Source organism: Gekko japonicus, unplaced genomic scaffold (assembly GCF_001447785.1).
Source record: "Gekko japonicus isolate JY-2015 unplaced genomic scaffold, Gekko_japonicus_V1.1 scaffold1795, whole genome shotgun sequence".
NCBI classification, from domain to species: Eukaryota; Metazoa; Chordata; class Lepidosauria; order Squamata; family Gekkonidae; genus Gekko; species Gekko japonicus.
The window spans coordinates 74,280-92,627 of NW_015165875.1; the positions used below are offsets into that span (position 1 = coordinate 74,280).

Consider the following 18,348-nt stretch of genomic DNA (forward strand, 5'->3'; position numbering starts at 1 on the left):
GACAGTGTGTGACTGCAATAAAGAAGGCCAATGCTATGCTGGGGATTATTAGGAAGGGTATTGAAAACAGATCAGCCAATATCATAATGCCCCTATATAAATCAATGGTGCGACCTCATTTGGAATACTGTGTGCAGTTCTGGTCACCACACCTTAAAAAAGATATTATAGCTTTGGAAAAAGTGCAGAAAAGGGCAACTCGAATGATAAAAGGGTTGGAACACTTTCCCTATGAGGAAAGGTTAAAGAGCTTAGGGCTCTTTAGCTTGGAGAAACGACGACTGAGGGGTGACATGATCGAGGTTTATAAGATTATGCATGGGAAAGAGCAGGTAAAGAAAGAGGTACTTTTCTCCCTTTCTCACAATACAAGAACTCGTGGGCACTCCATGAAACTGCAGAGCGGTCGGGTTAGAACGGATAAAAGGAAGTACTTCTTCACCCAAAGAGTGATTAACACATGGAATTCACTTCCACAGGAAGTGGTGGCGGCTACAAGCATGGACGGCTTCAAAAGGGAATTAGATAAGCATATGGAGCAGAGGTCCATCAGTGGCTATTAGCCACAAGGTATAGCTAGGGGCTCTGGGGCAAGTGATGCTCTGTCTTCTTGGTGCTTGGGGGGGGGGTCAACAGTGGGAGGGCTTCTAATGTCCTGGCCCCACTGCTGGACCTCCTGATGGCACTGGTATTTCTGGCCACTGTGTGATACAGAGTGTTGGACTGGATGGGCCTTTGGCCTGATCCAACATTGGCGTCTCTTATGTTCTTAAGTCCAGCTTTGTCTGCATTAGCATTGATGATTTAAAAATCACAGTCTTCTATGATGGAGATGTTTGCTACTTCAACTGTTTGGCATCAAAAAAGTTGTTAAGTGTTTGAGGCTTGATTAGAAAATGTCCAAATCCTGTTGTATGATGAGATAGAATGGATGGTCATTGCCCACCATTATTTCAGTATTTTCAATTTACAGCCAGGGGTCATTTGGGGGGGGGGACGCGGGGGGACGCCATCCCCCCGGGTGAGGTGCGGGAGGGCGGGGCCTGGAGCTCCCTGCTGGTGCCCGCTGGAGGTCGCTGCCGGCTGTGGGGAGGACACAGTTCCGGTGATGTCAGGGGGTGTGGCATATGCTAACGAGTTATGCTAATGAGTCCCCCTAGCTCTTTTTCTACGAAATGACCCCTGTTTACAGCTATTGCCTAAGAGATGAAAAATAAAAATCTACTGAATCGAAGTAGTAAATATAAATACACGTTGATGGGGTCTGAACTGGCAGAGACTGATCAAGAGAGAGATCTTGGAGTTCTAGTAGATAACTCACTGAAAACCCCTATATAAATCAATGGTGCGACCTCATTTGGAATACTGTGTGCAATTCTGGTCACCACACCTTAAAAAGGATATTATAGCTTTGGAAAAAGTGCAGAAAAGGGCAACTCGAATGATAAAAGGGTTGGAACACTTTCCCTATGAGGAAAGGTTAAGTCGCTTAGGGCTCTTTAGCTTGGAGAAACGACGACTGAGGGGTGACATGATTGAGGTTTATAAGATTATGCATGGGAAAGAGCAGGTAGAGAAAGAGGTACTTTTCTCCCTCTCTCACAATACAAGAACTCGTGGGCACTCCATGAAATTGCTGAGCGGTCGGGTTAGAATGGATAAAAGAAAGTACTTCTTCACCCAAAGAGTGATTAACACTTGGAATTCACTGCCACAGGAAGTGGTAGCGGCTACAAGCATGGACGGCTTCAAAAGGGAATTAGATAAGCATATGGAGCAGTGGTCCATCAGTGGCTATTAGCCACAAGGTATAGATAGGGACTCTGGGGCAAGGGATGCTCTGTCTTCTTGGTGCTTGGGGGGGTCAACAGTGGGATGGCTTCTAATGTCCTGGCCCCACTGGTGGACCTCTTCTGATGGCACTGGTATTTCTGGTCACTGTGTGATACAGAGTGTTGGACTGGATGGGCCTTTGGCCTGATCCAACATTGGCATTTCTTATGTTCTTAAGTAAGATGGAAGGTGAGTAGTTAATAGAGAGCTGTTAATGTAAGTAAAGGATGAACAGAAGGGCTATATAAACTACTGAACAATTTACACAATAAGGGACAGGAGAATAAAATCAGATGGGAAAAAGATATAGGAGATTCTGTACTACAGCATGAGTTTGAATGGGTTTGTGGCCATACTAGAAAGAATATGATTAACATACTGATGAAGAAAAGTTATTTTAAACTACAATTCCATTGGTATTTGACACCTCTAAAGTTAAAATGCAGCAAAATATTGGCGATGTGGAACTATATGATAACAATTCCCTTTTGGGAGCAAATTCCAATAGTAGTTAGAGAAATGACAGGTTATGTAATATCAAAAGACTTGAAAATAGTTCCGTTGGCTGTTAAAAAATATGGTGTGGGAATATTTGACATAGAATTGGTATAGCTCTAAAAAAGCTGCAAAAATGTGTATTTATGCAAAACAAAAGTCTTTAACCTTGCTGCCAATGATGGAATGGTACACAGGGGTCTGGAATACAGCACCATTAGCACAGTTAACACTCTAAGAAGGAGAGAAAGAGTAATCCAGCCTACAGATTTTTAAAAAACTAAATACTCTGCATGGAATTTTGGAAAATGAAAGTAACAGATAAAGCACAGGCATATGTATTATTTTCTCTGATATACACAACGAAATTAAAAAATGTGAAATCAAACTAGGATCGGAAGCACTAATATAACTCTAGGATGCCTGCAGCAGATTCCATAAGGGGGGTGAAGTCTTTTTGGTCCGGGGGTATTGAGGCCAGATTGCCTCATGCAAGTGGTGCCCCTTCCAAGAAGCCGGTGCCCAGTGCCCATTTAATCCATGCAAAACCTTTGCTCTGCCAGCAGCAGAAGCAAAGCGAATGCTTACCTTGTACCAAAAGTTCACAGTGATGGTGGTTCCTCCGTTCAGCAAAGACTCTATGTGGTGCCACCTTCACAAGACACATAAAAAAGGAGACACAGCTGTTTACATTCCTAATTATTAAATTGGGCAAGTCTAGTCCCAAAGTAAGTTCAACACGAACAGCGTAGGGGCCGGAACAGCAGCACACCGATCCACTGAGATATAACTCCTCCTGTTATAGCCCCAGTTTGTGCCTGGTGCAATCCCGGTGCCGAGCGAAGAGGCCGCGAGGAGCCTCCCTCTCCTGCACCTTGCGCCTTTCCTCAGCTTTTAACTTGGCCTGTGAGTCCACGTTCCCCTTCCTCTGCCACGGGACACAAAGAGAACCAGCTTCCTTCCTTCCACCCGCTTGGCTGAATAGGGAACGCCAAGGAAGCAGCCAGCGTTCCTCTTTATTTCCAAGCACGCTCCCACCTCCTGTGAGATTCCCGCTCACCTCACCTCTCACGCAACGGGTCTGGGGCCAGGCCAGCATAACACCGCCAAGGACCCCGGTTTTTACTGCCATCAAAGGAAAACACACTGTGACGACCCCTTATCTGGGGAGGCCTGGTTTTTATTTTGTTCAACTGGGTAGGTTAGGCTGCCACCAGGAAATTTTAGGCTTTCCAAAACTTTATACTTTCTTTTGGCTATCACTGGGTAGGTAGGTCGAGGTTTTACGTCTCATGAGGGTCTATGTGTTTCCTGAGGAATTATTTCTTTCAGAGCTGGCAGACTTAAATAAAAGAAGATTTATTGAAACAGTTCATAAATAAAAGGGTATAACAATGTAACCAGTAATGTGAATATTTTCAACCATTGCTTAGTGTCACACACAAGATCAGCTCCCTTTCTGTCAGGGAATTTTTCAGGTAACTTTGTAACTTTAACTCAAGGTCTTATAAGTTCACTGTTACTCTCCAGTTTAACAGGACATACAGCCTTTCTTATATTTTGGTCTTCAATTAAGCTTTCATTTACTTTTTCTTATTCTCTCTAACTTCCTTCATACACAGAACTAACTGAACTTTTCTCTGCTTCTCTCACAGACCTCAGAAAGAACTAACAGTTCCACTATCTTCATCAACTGTCTAAACTGTAACTGTCACTCTTGACAAACATACAAATTCATCCACTCAGAAACACTTCCAAAACCTCTCTCCCTCTCTGTCAGTCACCAATCACACCACACTTGTCTCTTCAATCACTCTAGTCTATCACAGCCACCATGCAACCAAACTTTTAAAGACACACACACACACACACATAAAACAAGGAATCGTTACACACACCCTTAGACACGGCGTGTCTGTGGAAAGGCGCACAGGGCACGGGTGACCTATTCATTTGCTTCGCTCCAGGTAGACACAAGCACGCCCTTGGAAATGCTGCTTCTTTTTTGCACTGACACAATGACATCAACGGGTTGGGGGGCTTTCAGTTTCTGCGCTGGCAAAAGCAGGGAGGAGGAACCACAAAGGTTAGGCCAGGGATCACGGGACTCGTGTGCAGAAAAGCCACGTGGCACGGTGGCGACCGTGAGGGGAGGGATGAGGTGAGGCAGATGGGGAAAGCTGTTAGGGACCACCCTGTGCTCCAGGACAGCTGGCTCCCCAGCCTCCTGCAGTGGCTTTCCGACTAGGACACCATCCAGTTTACGAACTGATGTGAATATTCTGCAATGGCTGGAGCCAGTTTTCATTGTATCCCGCAGCAACAGCCAGGATGAGATACAGAAGGACGAGCCTCCGACACCAAACCCCGAAGGGCCACGGTACATGCTCCATCACACCCACCAGACTTCCTACCATGTCCAGTACATGTCAGGAGTTATTTTGGGGCTTGATCTCTTCTGGGAGGAGAGCACCTTGGGCGCACATTGCTCTGGGGGAAAGGAAGCACCAACTCTTCCTCTTAAGGGTACCAGAGTCCACAGAAAAGTTAACAGACCTTACAGAATACCCGAGGCACAGATTCATCTGTGGCTCCAAAGCTTAATTCCTGAGCCTGGCCTGAGATTCGGCTTGCCGCTGCCAGGCACTCCCGCACCACCCGACCCCCTCCTCAGTCTACCGTGATTACCAGTACATGGGGATGTACAGCACATCGCCCGGGCCCACCACCGTTTCATAGCCCACCACGTTCTGGAAATTAGGGAACTTCTCGTAGTCAGGATGATCGAAGTCAACCTAGCAGAGCAGAGAGAAAATGGCATCACCGGAGAGACCAAAGCCCCAGGGAGTCTCCTCCGCATTCTCATTCCCATCCTGCCCCAATCCCCCGAAGAAACCGAAACACTTGCCCCCACCCCCCAGCTCTAACCAGCAGGGTTTGCCGTGTGCAAGCAGCAAAGCACCCAACCAGTTCTGTAGATTGGTTAAGCAGAGAATGAAATATGAAAATGGTACTTGATTTGGGGTTAGATTTTGGTTGAGGCCAGCGATGGTTCCTTACATCTGCCCCGTACCCTCCCCCCCAATGACGGAATGCTAGCACTGCCATCTTGTTTTAATGTTCAAATGTTTTTAATGTTTGTAAACCTAAACCTGAATTGTTATGGTTTTAATTGATTTGATTATTTATTTATTTGGATTTATATCCCGCCCTCCCCGAAGGCTCAGGGCGGCTAACAGAGGCATAACGCCAAGTAATAACAATAAAACAATAAAATACTGACTAAAATACAGAATAAACTATTAAATAGTTAAACAGAATTCATAAAAACATTTTCGGTGCTCCCCTACTCACTTCCGAATTTTAAATCAAGATGGTGTTCTCAATGATATGACTGCATAACAGTACATATCCCCACTGTTGTCCCCTAGGCACGTCCCACTCCCTCCGATGGTACCCGCACCAGCAATGGCAATGTGCGGAAATTATAGGGTGTTGATGGAACAGTGGTGGTGGCGGCTCCTATTCAAAAGCCTGGCGGAAGAGCTCCATCTTACAGGCCCTGCGGAACTCTAATGCATTGAATTAATTGTTATAAACCACCCTGAGCCCAGAGCAAACAGGGAACGGCGGTTAAGAAATCTAATTTAATAAATAATCTTATTTGCTGTGCTAAGAACAATTGAATGTTAAGGCTAAGTTGTGACAAGCAGCTGAGAGTCCCTTTGTGGGCTTTCCAAGACCCACTCTGACACTCCATTTTTTAAAAAGTTTGTATATGCAAGTCACGAGAGCTAGGAGCTGGCTTTTATAAGTGAAAGGCGGAAGCATCCAGGAACCTGGTGGATACCACCTTACCTTAGGAGAAAGCATATTTCATCTCACAGGTAAGCTATCATTGGTCAAGCCAGCAAATTATTCTATAAACGGATTAAATACGACGGCTGTGAGTCAACAGACAACCCCCACATATAGAAACCGGATTCCGCTAAGAGAAATGGATAACGGAACACAGGACAAGAAAACATCACGTCCTGCTTTGCTTGTGACTCTCCTTCAGGTACGCTGTAGTCCACTGTAAGAGCCAGAACAGTGAGGTATGAGCAGATCTGTCCATCTGAGCAGCACAAAGACCTTATCCTACAACCACTTATGCAATGGAGGCCGTATGGCACAAAGGCATCTCACCTGGCTCTGCCTGTCACATGGGTGATGCACAGGATAGGGATAGAGACACTCAAACTGATCAGGCGGAAAGAGGATGCACCGCTTGTAGCCCTTAATCTGAGCAAAGAAGTTCTGCTGTTCATCATAGTGAGCTGGAGTCACATTCCCTGCACAAGGAGAAAAGAGAAAACAGTCATCCTGTCTGTTGAGGAAGCCTTCCTCTGCCTTAATATGGCAGGCAAACCTGTGGAAGAACGCTGGCTCCAAATGGGCCAGGAAGGGAGGGCCCAGCAAAGTACTGACAGAGTGCTGGGGAATTTCCAGCACCCTCAATGAGGCAAGAGTTCCCCCTCCTCGAAATTGTTAAACCAATTCAAGCTGTAAATCATCATGACACATGCACATGTCTCTAAAAAAGAATGGGAGCTCCGCTGTACCAAAGGGTGCATTATCTCAACAGAGTCCCCCAGTAAAGCAAAGTAAGGTTTGCCCTGAATAAGGTGCTCAGCTATTAACTGTATATGCAACATCTGAGTTCTTACAGAATGAGTAGCAGGAAAGGGGGAGCCATAATCAACAGAAATGCAACTGAAAACTGGTCCCTCTCACTGGAACAGTTCATGGGACTGCCACCCTGCCCAATTTGACAAATGCATTAGCTGGACAAATACATACGAAATACTCTCCCATCTTCTTTGAATTGGGTCAGCACTTTTCAATTGTGCACTGTTAGCAAGAAGCCCTCAAGTCGTCCTGGCATGTTGTGCTTCCTCCTGGTCCCTACTTCTGAGATGAAAGTGCTTCAGTTCCTTCCCAGTTCATGGGCAGGGGAAGGGATTAAGAGACCTTTCTCTCAAAAATCAGGGCTGGCTTTCCTTATGGGATGAGAACACTGAAGACGCCATCTACACTGCTAGTTCCAAAAGGATATTAAAACAAAAACACAGTGAGTTGGCCAAAGTCCACTGTTCATATTTAAGCAAAGGACTTTTCTTTACCTTCCATACCAATCAGAAGCAAGTTGGATGTCAGTTGACCCCAGCCTCGCTTTGCCTGTTGCCTGTTAATCCAATTCCAATTAAAGCCCAGGAAATCCACTACAATTTTCCTCCCGACTGTGTCGTTGAGCGTCTGCTGCAGATATAGCCTGTATATCCCAAGGAACAAGAAAAAAGATACATGTAAACATTCCCTGTTTAGAAAGATCTCGTTTGTCACATATACTCAAAGAGGTGTTTCTTTTATGCATGTGAAAACCATTTCAGCAAAAAATCTGCATTGCAAAGTTCAGAAAAGGACTACCTTGAGTACAACATGATCAATTTAAACTGGGAAGCAGTCTTCACAGAAAAACAAGCACACAAACTTACACATGAAATTTGTGCAAGTCACACACTGACACACAAACAAACAACTGTGACTTCCACACCAAATCTGGGCATTACCAGAGCCTGCTTTCCCAAATCAGCCTAGGCGCTGCCTATGTGCTGCACAACAGACTCTGTTCCATGTGCTGAACCCATGTGAGGGAAGGACATTTTTAGACGAGGGGAAGCCTGAAGCTACATAAGTCAGAGAGAAGTCATTTAACCAGAAACCACAAGCCGAAAAGAGAGGGCAGAGAGGGGAATGCATAAACCCCTCCCGGGAGTTACCGTTCTCCACTCTCCTGCTGTTGGATTTCCTGGAGCTGCTCAACAAACTCGCTGAATTTCATCTCTTCCCTGCTTGACTTGGGCTTGAAGTTCCTAAAATTGGCCATCTTTTTCTCATCGTAATACAAGAACTTGTGGGTACTGGCTCTGTACACTGAGAAGTCTCCATTGCCAATGTTCTCCTGGAGGTAGTCCAGATCCCATTTCAGGGCAGGAAACACCAGATTTGTGTCTGTGAGCACTACTGGCTCCTGTAGAAAAACAGACTGCAATTCAAGATCCTGAGACAATGACAGGGGGAAAAAATGTTACTCTCACATGCAAACATCCTGGGGTTGTTTATTCCTATATCCAAAAATCACACTCGTCAGGTGGATGAATCAAGCAAAAAGAATTGATTGCAAGACAGAAAAATCAAGCAATTTTTCAGAGCTCTCAATCTAATAGCACCAATGTCAGAAGTATCTGGCGAACATGAGGTGCCAGGAAAGCAAAAGAAAATGCCATGCAGCTGTGTTAATGGCCAAGCTGTGCTCACTGTGACATACAATCCCCAAAGATGCTCCCTAAGGACATTAAGATGAAAGCTTTTGTGTGCATGCAGATATCTGAAGAAGAAGAAGATAAGAGATTTTTTATTCATATTGTACTGGTTAATATGTTTAACTGTTCTTTAGTTCATTATGGACTTGGCTAATGTTATAAAAATGTGATTGTTATGTTTTCTTAATACTATTGTATTATACCAATAAAATGTTATTGGAAAAGAAGAAGAGAAGAGGTTGGATTTATACCCCCGCCCTTCACTACCCAAAGGTGTCTCAGAACGGCTTAGAACCTCCTTTCCCTTCCCCTCCCCACAACAGACACCCTGTGAGGTGGGTGGGACTGAGAGAGCTATTGACAGAAACTGCTCTTTTTCAAGGACAGCTCTTGTCAGAACTAGGGCTTGCCCAAGGTCATCCAGCCAGGTGCAGGTGGAGGAGTGGGGAATCAAACCCGGTTCTCCCAGATTAGAGTCCACGCACTTAACCACTACACCAAACTGGCTCTCACAGTGTACAAGCACAGGAAAGCTTATATTCAGAATAAAACTTTGCTGGTCTTAAAAGTGCCCCTGGACTCAAACTTCGTTCTGCCGCTCCAGACCAACACAGCGACCCACCTAAAACAACGTTTACTGTCAAGATCAGCCCAAACAACACCGGAGCTGTTTCATTCAGCCAAGCAAGGCAGTACCCTTCCGCCCCCCAGCAGGCCGCATACGATCCCCACCAGGGGAGGAGCAAGAGGCAAGCAGCTGTGTGGCACCGCAGTGAGTGCACCGATCCCAGCCAGGGCTCAGGCATGATCCCCAGGCTCACCCAGGGAGCTCCCTAGGCAATGGTGGGGCCACTGCTGCCTCAGAGCCTTCTCTACCTCACAGGACTGTTGTGAGGACACAACGGAGGTAGGGTTGCCACCTGGAGATTTGGGGGGGTTGAGCCTGGTGGGGCTTGGGGGAGGAGAGGGGCCTCCGCAGAGCAGAGCCCACCCTCCCACGCTGCCATTTTCTCCAGGGGAACTGATCCAGGGGAGCGTTCCGTGCCGCCTCGGTGTCTAGTCATGCCGGCCACGTGACCCCGGAAACGTCTTCGGACAGCGCTGGCTCTTCGGCTTGGAAACGGGAGATGAGCACCGCAACCCTAGAGTCGGACTCGACTGGCTTCCGAGCAAGGGAGACCCTTTACCTTTTAATAGCAAGAGACCTCCAGGTGCCACCTGGAGATTGGCAAAGCGGAGGGGGGAGCCATGAGCGTCTTAAAGGAAGGGCAGCATCAGAGGTGCCGAGCCCGGGGCGGGGGATTCCGGGAGATCTCCAGGCCCCACCTGGAGGCTGGCAGCCAAGAACAGCAGGCGGTTTTGGGGGGGAGGTTCTGCTGTCGGCTCCAGACCCCCCCCCCGGGGAACGTGGCCCTCCCCACTCCCCCCCTCCCCGTCCGGGCCGCCGCCCCGACCTCGCTCTCCAGGAGCTCTTCGGCGCGGGGGTCTCCATGGCGCAGCCGGGGGATGGGCCGCGTCTCGAAGCTGTAGCGCCGGAACTGGGCCTCGCTCCAGCCGCGCTCGCCGTCCTCCGCGGCCCCGGGAGAAGGCGGCGGCGAGGAGGAGGGAGGGGAGCCGCCGCCCACCGCAGCCGAGCAGGACGCGGAGGCCTCCGCCATCGCCGAGCCCGGGACCGGAAGTGATCCTTCCCGCGACCGGAACTGGCCGGCCCGGAACATCCGGGACAGCGGAGGACGCAGGCGCGCGAGGGGAGGAGGAGGAGGGGTGGAGGAGGGCGCGCGCCCCCTAGCGGCGAGAGGGAGCGCGGCGGGGGGAGGACGGGCTGCCGCTGGGATCAAACTTCCTTGAGGGCGTTTGGCCGCTTCCTTCCTTCGGGTCAGGGTTTGCGACCTCCAGAACGCACGTGGGCTGAGAGAGGCCACAATAACATAGACGTCTTTGTGTGTGTTTGTGTAAAAATGAAGTGTCTGAGATCTCAGTCAAAAGGAGCTGCGGTGGCTCAAGTGGTTAAGACGCTGAGCTGCAGGCTGTGGAAGGTCGGTAGTTCAGCAGTTCGAGACCCGAGTGTGCCGCATGACGGAGTGAGCGCCCATCTCTAGTTCCAGCTCCTCCCAACCGAGCAGTTTGAAAGCAAGACATTGCAAATAGATAAATAGGTACCGCTTCAGTGGGAAGGTAACAGCGTTCCGTGCGCCTTGGTGTCTAGTCATGCCGGCCACATGACCACGGAAACGTCTTTGGACAGCGCTGGCTCTTCGGCTTGGAAACGGAGATGAGCACCGCAACCCTAGAGTCGGACTCGACTGGCTTTCGAGCAAGGGAAACCCTTTACCTTTAACAGGAAATATAAACCCCAGGGGTCTATTCCCTTTAATCCATCAGGACCAATTTCAGTTCAATTGGCACAGAGCAGTCTTGAATTCCATCCAGAAATTAGGCTTTTCTCCCAAAGCCATTCTGGATCTTGGTATAGACCAGGCGAAATCACTCATTAAGCAGAGAATGACTGACACTGAAAGACACAGGAACCATCGGACAACAAGACAGGTGGCTAGATTTTGGGCCCAGGTTTACAAGGAGCGTAAACCTCCCAAAAGGAAGGCCGCGCAATGGAGGACAGACTTCATAGAATCAAGGTAAGGACTTACCTTTAAAGTTTAAAGACCAAACTGGCCTCCCTGAAGTCCCGGACTCCTCCAAAACGCAACACTAAGGGCTTTTTTTTTTTTTTTTAAACAAACGCTCAGTGTGAAGCTTCGCCCAAGCGCACATCACTTAGTTAAAAAAAATGGCAGGGGAAAATCGGAAGCCTCAGGCTTCCGAACGGAAGTGGCTAGACACCGGTGGAGAGCGATCAGACGGAGGGGTACATCAATAACAACCGTTGTACTCAGGATACCACCACTTGGGGACCTAGTGGCAGAGTACAACGGTTTAAAGGGCTTTACAACGGTTAGGGATGGGAGGCAGATGTTCGTCGTGTGAATGCCGGTAAGTACACTGGTTGGAACCGGCACCTATACCGTTGTAAAGCCCCCGTCTGAACTCACCCAATAACAAGCAAAAGGTGGGTGTGGCTGGATGAGCACACTTCTGGTAACATGTGGGTGCGGCCTAATGGGCTAATAAGCTGTGCTGTCAGGGGTGTGGCCCAATATGCTAATGAGTTCCTGCTGTTGGGTGTGGCCTATTATGCTAATGAGTTCCTGCTGTTGGGTGTGGCCTATTATGCTAATGAGTTCCTGGTGGCCTTTTTCTACAAAAAGATCCCTGGTAAGAACACAATACATCCCCATTGCAGGCATGGGACCAATGGGATGCGTTTTCTGCCAGAACAGAGTCACCCTGGATTGGTCTGTCTCGCAAGAAGCTTGTGCCTGAAGCTCCAGCCTAATGTCATATTGATCCATACCCTAAGCCAGTGCAGGTCAATTCATAACCTCCTATAGCGCTTGTGACAGAAACTCCAGACCGGTTACATTGAGTCACTTAAGCGAACGTAGCTCCATACATAACAGGGGGCCTTGCCTCCGGCTCAGTTTTGCCGCCTGTTTTACTTAGGGTGGCGACGTCCTGGGCGCAATGACGTCACACAGAAGTGACTCATCACATCAGCAACATCGCGTGGTGATGCTCTGCTTTTGGGGCAATCCCTATGGTTAAAATTGGGGCCACACTGTAGAGTTTTGCCCCAAAAGCCGAGCATCGTCAATGGGACGATGTCATTTCTGCATGACGTCATCGCATCGGTGACATCACCATGCGAGGTGGCTGTTCGGGGCTGGGGCTTCCCCACGGCTGGTGGCGGGCAGGAGCCCCCAAAATCGGGGGATCCCCCGCCTGGACTGGGGGTCTGGCAGCCCTCAGTTCACGCAGATTTATCCTTGATGGCCCAGGCGTGAATAGGGTTGGCAGTTCTGGGTTAGGAAATTCCTGGAGATTTGGGGGTGGAGGGTGGAAGGATGGGGTTTGGGGATGGCGGGGAGTGGGCTCTTTTTGTAGCAGGAACTCCTTTGCATATTAGGCCACCCCCCCCCCTAATGTAGCCAATCCTCCAAGAGCTTACAGAGCTCTTCTTACAGACCCCTAATGTCAGAGGGAGGGGAGCGACACACAGCAGCTATTTCCTTCAAGGGAACTGACCTCAGACGTCGTCTGCAAGTCAGTTGTCATTCTGAGAGATCTCCAGGCCCTATCTTGAGGTTGGGAAACTTGGTTGGAGGACAGATTTCATGTGTGGACATTGGGGGTGGGGCCCTATTGAGGAACTGTATGAACCAGTTGATTGTAATGTCTTGTTGCTAGCATTCGCTGGCTTGATAAAGGTTCCCTTGCTCAAAAGCCAGTCGAATCCGACTCTAGGGTTGCGGTGCTCATCTCTGTTTCAAAGCCGAAGAGCCAGCGCTGTCCGAAGACATTTCTGTGGTCGTGTGGCCAGCATGACTAAACACCAAGGCGCACGGAACGCTGTTACCTTCCCACTGAAGTGGGACCTACTTATCTACTTGCAATTTCTTGCTTTCGAACTGCTAGGTTGGCAGGAGCTGGAACTGAATTTTAAAGTAAAAAAAATAGTTATGTCTCTTTGAGAGCTGAAGTCCTGCTAAGTCCAGAAGAGAGTGTTTTATGCATTTGCTATTCCTGTGGCTTGAGGAAGGGGGAACCAGCTTGGGCAATTCTGCCTTCCCTCCCCCCCCATCCCCATGCTAAAATATATATGCTTTAATCAGCCATTGTTACAATAATATTGACTTTACAACTTGAATATGAAATGTTCCCTGACATGGTCATTCACTCCAGGAGGCATACACTAGTGGAAATTAATAAGAATTTATTCTGGAGATCATTTTATATAAGTGCAGCAGAGTTTTATGCAGAGGAGGATCAATTCCAAATAAGATCAATTTTGCATTTCAACTCATTATGCAAATGGACTTGGGGGGGTGGGAGGAGGGCTGATATCAATATTATTAAAGTTAATATCCAAATCTAATTGTTTTGTCTGGGTAGAGCTGTGGGAATATAAACAGTTGAAACAGCATGCTTATTTTCTGACATTATTTGTAACACAACTGATACATTATCCTCGATAAGATCAATATTAGCATTAATGAATTCCACATTTTACTTCATTACATCCACTCTTGGGGTGGGGTCTCTCATTTTTCCTCTGTTATTCACATCAGCCGTAATGGGGAATGTCGTCGTAACGATCTCTATTACAAAGCTCTGCAGATCAAAAACCATTCCAGATTATTTATCACTAAACCCATTTGGTGTAATGGCATTAGTTATAAACATGCTCATTTACTGAAGACAGTGATATACCTCTGTCCTACTGCACTCTGTGAGAGTGCGGTGCGGGTGTGCTCGTGCCTGATGGCCGCACAATATTTTCCGCTTGACTGTGTGGCTTTACAAGAGGAAGCTCTTTCTTTGTTCTTCGTCAGGGCTGGTACCTATCGACACACAGGGAAACAGAGCTACAGTGGGGATTCACGCTTTGGTCACAGCAAAGGGAAGGCAGACATTCAGGCCCATGAGGCAGTGGTGGGAAAACCCATGAGGCAGTGATGACAGCGGCAAAGAAAGGGGATGTCCTTCGCAGCCATTGCATTGGCCCCCTCGCCTGGCCCTCCCAGCTGTTTAAGGTGTCCTGTCTAGAGATGTAACATTTCCGGAAATTTGGAAGCTCGGAAAAAATTCCGGTTTTCCCCTGGTTTTTTTCGGGGGGAAACGGAAATTTTCGGAAAAATTGAAAAAAATGCTGCATTAGCATTTCTTTTGTCTTTTCTAGATTGAAAGTCATTCTGTTACTTTAGGAACATAAAATATGACACTGGACATTTTTACTTGGCATGAAATTATCACAACTAGCATATTAAAAATAGAGTGTATCCAAACAGTGATTACAAACAGAATACCCACCCACACGCAAAAACAAAACTGAAACCTTTTCCTTTTCTTGTGACAACAGCACCTCCTAAAGGAAGAAATGCATCTTGTTCTTGCATTGGAGAGTTCAGTTTGTAACCTAGGACTTGCTTGTCCTCAGTGCACAGAAAATAGATCAATCTGAGACCATATATATATATTTTAGAAATGATTTGGAAAATATTTGAACACCTTGTCTTAAAATATTTCATTCATCATGTTAAAATAAAACGTTCGATAATCATTTTTTTTCTTTTCTTTTTTCAATTTTTCAGAAAAAAAACAAAAAGGCTTCAGGAAAAAAATGGGGAAAAAAGTTTCCCCCCTGAATTTTTCCATTTTTTTTCCGGGCCTTCACATCTCTACCTGGCCCTCCCAGCTGTTTAAGGTGTCCTGTCATCTGTCATCTGTATGAGTGACAGCCGACTCATGGCGACCCCTGCAAGGGGCTTTCGAGGCAAGCAAGAAGCGGAGGTGCTTGGCCGTGGCCTTCCTCGGCAGAGCCTACCTCGGTGGTCTCCCTTCCAAGTCCGGACCCTGCCTGCAGAGCATCCAAGAGCCGAGGAGATCGGGCTGTACCGCGCTGCCTTCGCTTTTATTTATTTATTTTACTGATTTATATCCCGCCCTCCCCACCTCGGCCGGCTCAGGGCGGCTCACGTCACCTGCTGACACCTAAATCTGAACAATTAGCCGTAACACTTTTGTGTGGTTCCTTGCTAATAATCATCGTATGGCATTGTGTGTAAAATAGCCAGGAAATCTGGCAGCTCATGAATATGCTCCGAGCTGGGTGCCGCTGCTAAGGTAGGGCTGGCAGATGAAATCCCTAATACATACTCTGGTGGTGGACCCTTTTGACCCAGTTGCTGTGGTGGAGATTGACAGGATCCTGGGATCAGGGAAGGCTACCACATGTGCACTGGGCCTTGCACACGGAAGCTCATCCCTTGAATAAACTTTGGTTGGTCTTAGAGGTGCCTGACTGGACTCTACATTTGTTCTACCGGTCACTGTGAATCTGCTCCAGATTAGATAGTTTCTACATCACTTAACGCGCCATGTTTAAAAGCTGACGCTTTGTTTCTTTTCTGCTTGCGGTTTCTGCATGTTTCCATGTTTCTGTTGTCCCAGCCCTCTTGTACTCTTTGTCGGGTGTCCCATCCTGTTGGTTGTACTTGACTGACATGCGCCAATCCGCCTTGAGTCTCAGCGAGAAAGGCAGGCTTTGCACAACCCAAGAACAACTGAACTACTCTGGAGAACTACCCTGGAGAAGTGGGCAGCTGCGAACAGGATGCAATTCAACAAAGATAAATGCACAGTACTACATCTGGGCCACAAAAATGTCAAGCCCAAATACTGGATGGGGGATACGTTTCTGGGGAGTAGTGTATGCAAAAGAGATCTTGGGGTAAGAGTGGACTGTAAACTGAATATGAGCACTCAGTGTGATGCGGTGGCAGAAAAGGCAAATTCAGTCTTGGGTTGTATCAAAAGGGCCACAGCATCAAAATCGCAGGAGGCCATAGCCCCTCTGTACACTGCCTTGGCCAGGCCGCACCTGGAGTCCTGTTTGCAGTTCTGAAGGCCTCACTTCAAAAAGGATGTGGGCAAAATCGAGAGGGTGCAGAAGAGAGCGACGAGGATGATCAGGGGTCTGGAGACTGAGCCCTACGAGGAAAGGCTGAGGGCCTTGGGAATGTTTAGTTTGGAGAAGAGGAGATTGAGGGGGGACAGGATTGCTCTCTTTAAATATTTGAAAGGCTGTCATTGGGAGGAGGGGGGCAAGGGGCTGTTCCACTTGGCAGCAGAGGAGAGGACCTGAAGCAAGGGGTTCAAATTGCATGCAGAAAGGTATCGGCTGGATATTAGGGGAAACTTTTCCACGGTCCGAGTGGTTCAAAGGTGGGATCAGCTGCCGAGGGAGGTGGTGAGCTCCCCTTCACTGACAGCTTTCAAGAAGAGGCTGAATATTTGTCAGAGATGCTTCAGGCTGGTCCTGCGTTGGGCAGGGGGTGGGACAAGAGATGGTCCCACTCTATGATTCTAAGGGTTGCCTCAGTGCTTTGGTTTTCTGGCCCTTTCTGACAGGCCCAGAGAAATGCTGGTGGCTCCTTTGGGGTCAGGATGCAGTTTCTCTCAAGGCCGGTTCAGCCCCAGGGATCCTGGAGGGGTTTCTTTGTGGGGTCTGTGAATTCCCTGCACTGTGCAGGCAACGCTCCCTCCACAAGCTGTGGAGTCTTGTGAGCAAAACTTCTACTTTGTGAGCTCCTGGCATTAAAGCCATGAGCGAGCCATTTGGCTACTGCATCAATTAGTTTGCTCTGGAGCCACCTCTCCCGAGCTAAGACAAAAATGTGTGAGCTGGAGGCTAAAAAACTGTGAGCTGGCTCACACTCACTCAGCCTAGAGGGAACACTGTGTGCAGGGGGTTGGACTAGATCAGTGGTGGTGAACCTCTGGCATGGGCCACTTGGTGCCAGAGCCATTTGGTGCCAGAGGTGGCACTCAGAGCCCTCTCTGCGGGCACGCGTGCCATCGCCCCAGCCAGGCCCAGACCATCATTAAAGTGTCGAGTTCTCTGCCAAATAATTTTAAGTAAATGTAAGCATTTGGGATTGCTTTCCTTACTTTGTTTGGATCATCTTAAATTAACGTATGAGTGTTTTTTTCTAAAGTAACCTCAGTATCCAGGTTAAATGGCCCTGTTGGCACTTTGCAATCAATAAGTGGGTCTTGGGTCGCCGTTTGGGCATGCGGTCTCTAAGAGGTTCACCATCATTGCTCTAAGCTGTGGAGTCTTGTGAGCAAAACATCTCCTTCGGCATTGAAGTGGTGAGCGAGCCATTTGGCTGCTGCATCCATCAGTTTGCTCGGGAGCCACCTCTCCTTTTTTCAAGAACAGCTCTTGTCAGAGCCAGTCTGGTGTGGTGGTTAATTGCGCGGACTCTAATCTGGGAGAACCAGGTTTGATTCCCCACTCCTCCACTTGCACCTGCTGGTGTGACCTTGGGTCAGTCACAAGCTCTGGCACAGCTGTCCTTGGAAAGCCCCACCCACCTCCCAGGGTGTCTGTCTGTGGTGGGGAGAGGAAGGGAGAGGAGTCTGTCAGCCGCTCTGAGACACCTTTGGGGAGTGAAGGGCCATGGGGGATAAGTCCAATCTCTTCTCTTCTTCTTCCTACAAGAATGTGTGAGCCGTAGGCAGGGCCGGATTTAGACTTGCTGAGGCCCTAAGCTCTACAAAACCCAGAGGCCCCCTACTGTTTTAAATTACATCAGCTGGTCTCTGAAAAATTTAAAATATATACGCCTTTTAAATATTTGAAAATATAATGTCTTTCGATTTTTATTAAAAAAATAATAAAAGATGTGTTTACAGAATCACAGGAATAATCACATCGTTATAAGGGTTTTAAAATGACAAATGAGGCTCCAGCAGATTGCGAGGCCCTAAAGTGGAGGCTTGGAGGGGGCGCCGCTGGGTGGGTGCGCGTGCGCGTGTGCGCGCGTGCGCGCAGGGGGCTGGACTTCTTCCAGGTGACCCCGGCCGGAGGCTCCTCCCCGCCCCTCTGACTGGGCGTGGCTCTGCCGCGTCTCCGCCTGGGAGTCTCCGGGCCGCGCAGGCGCGCTGCGGAGGAGGAGGAGGGAGGAGGAGGAGGCCGGCATGGCGGCGGCGGCGGCAGGGGGCGCGGGGCGCAGCTTCTTCGCGGCGGGGG

General features: G+C 48.3%; 1 protein-coding gene across 1 annotated transcript in view; it reads right to left on the reverse strand.

Moving 5' to 3' along the window:
* The window catches only part of HIF1AN (hypoxia inducible factor 1, alpha subunit inhibitor), a 19,650-nt gene extending 9,272 nt beyond the window's left edge, over positions 1 to 10,378 (reverse strand). The window contains exons 1-6 of the mRNA XM_015411274.1: positions 10,148 to 10,378; positions 8,151 to 8,401; positions 7,494 to 7,642; positions 6,517 to 6,662; positions 5,017 to 5,123; positions 2,917 to 2,980 (exon numbers count right to left, since the gene is read on the reverse strand). Coding sequence (XP_015266760.1) covers positions 2,917 to 2,980; positions 5,017 to 5,123; positions 6,517 to 6,662; positions 7,494 to 7,642; positions 8,151 to 8,401; positions 10,148 to 10,351 — 921 coding nt within the window. The 5' untranslated portion in view covers positions 10,352 to 10,378. The remainder of the gene's footprint in view (positions 1 to 2,916; positions 2,981 to 5,016; positions 5,124 to 6,516; positions 6,663 to 7,493; positions 7,643 to 8,150; positions 8,402 to 10,147) is intronic.
* Between the last annotated feature and the right edge of the window lie 7,970 nt (positions 10,379 to 18,348).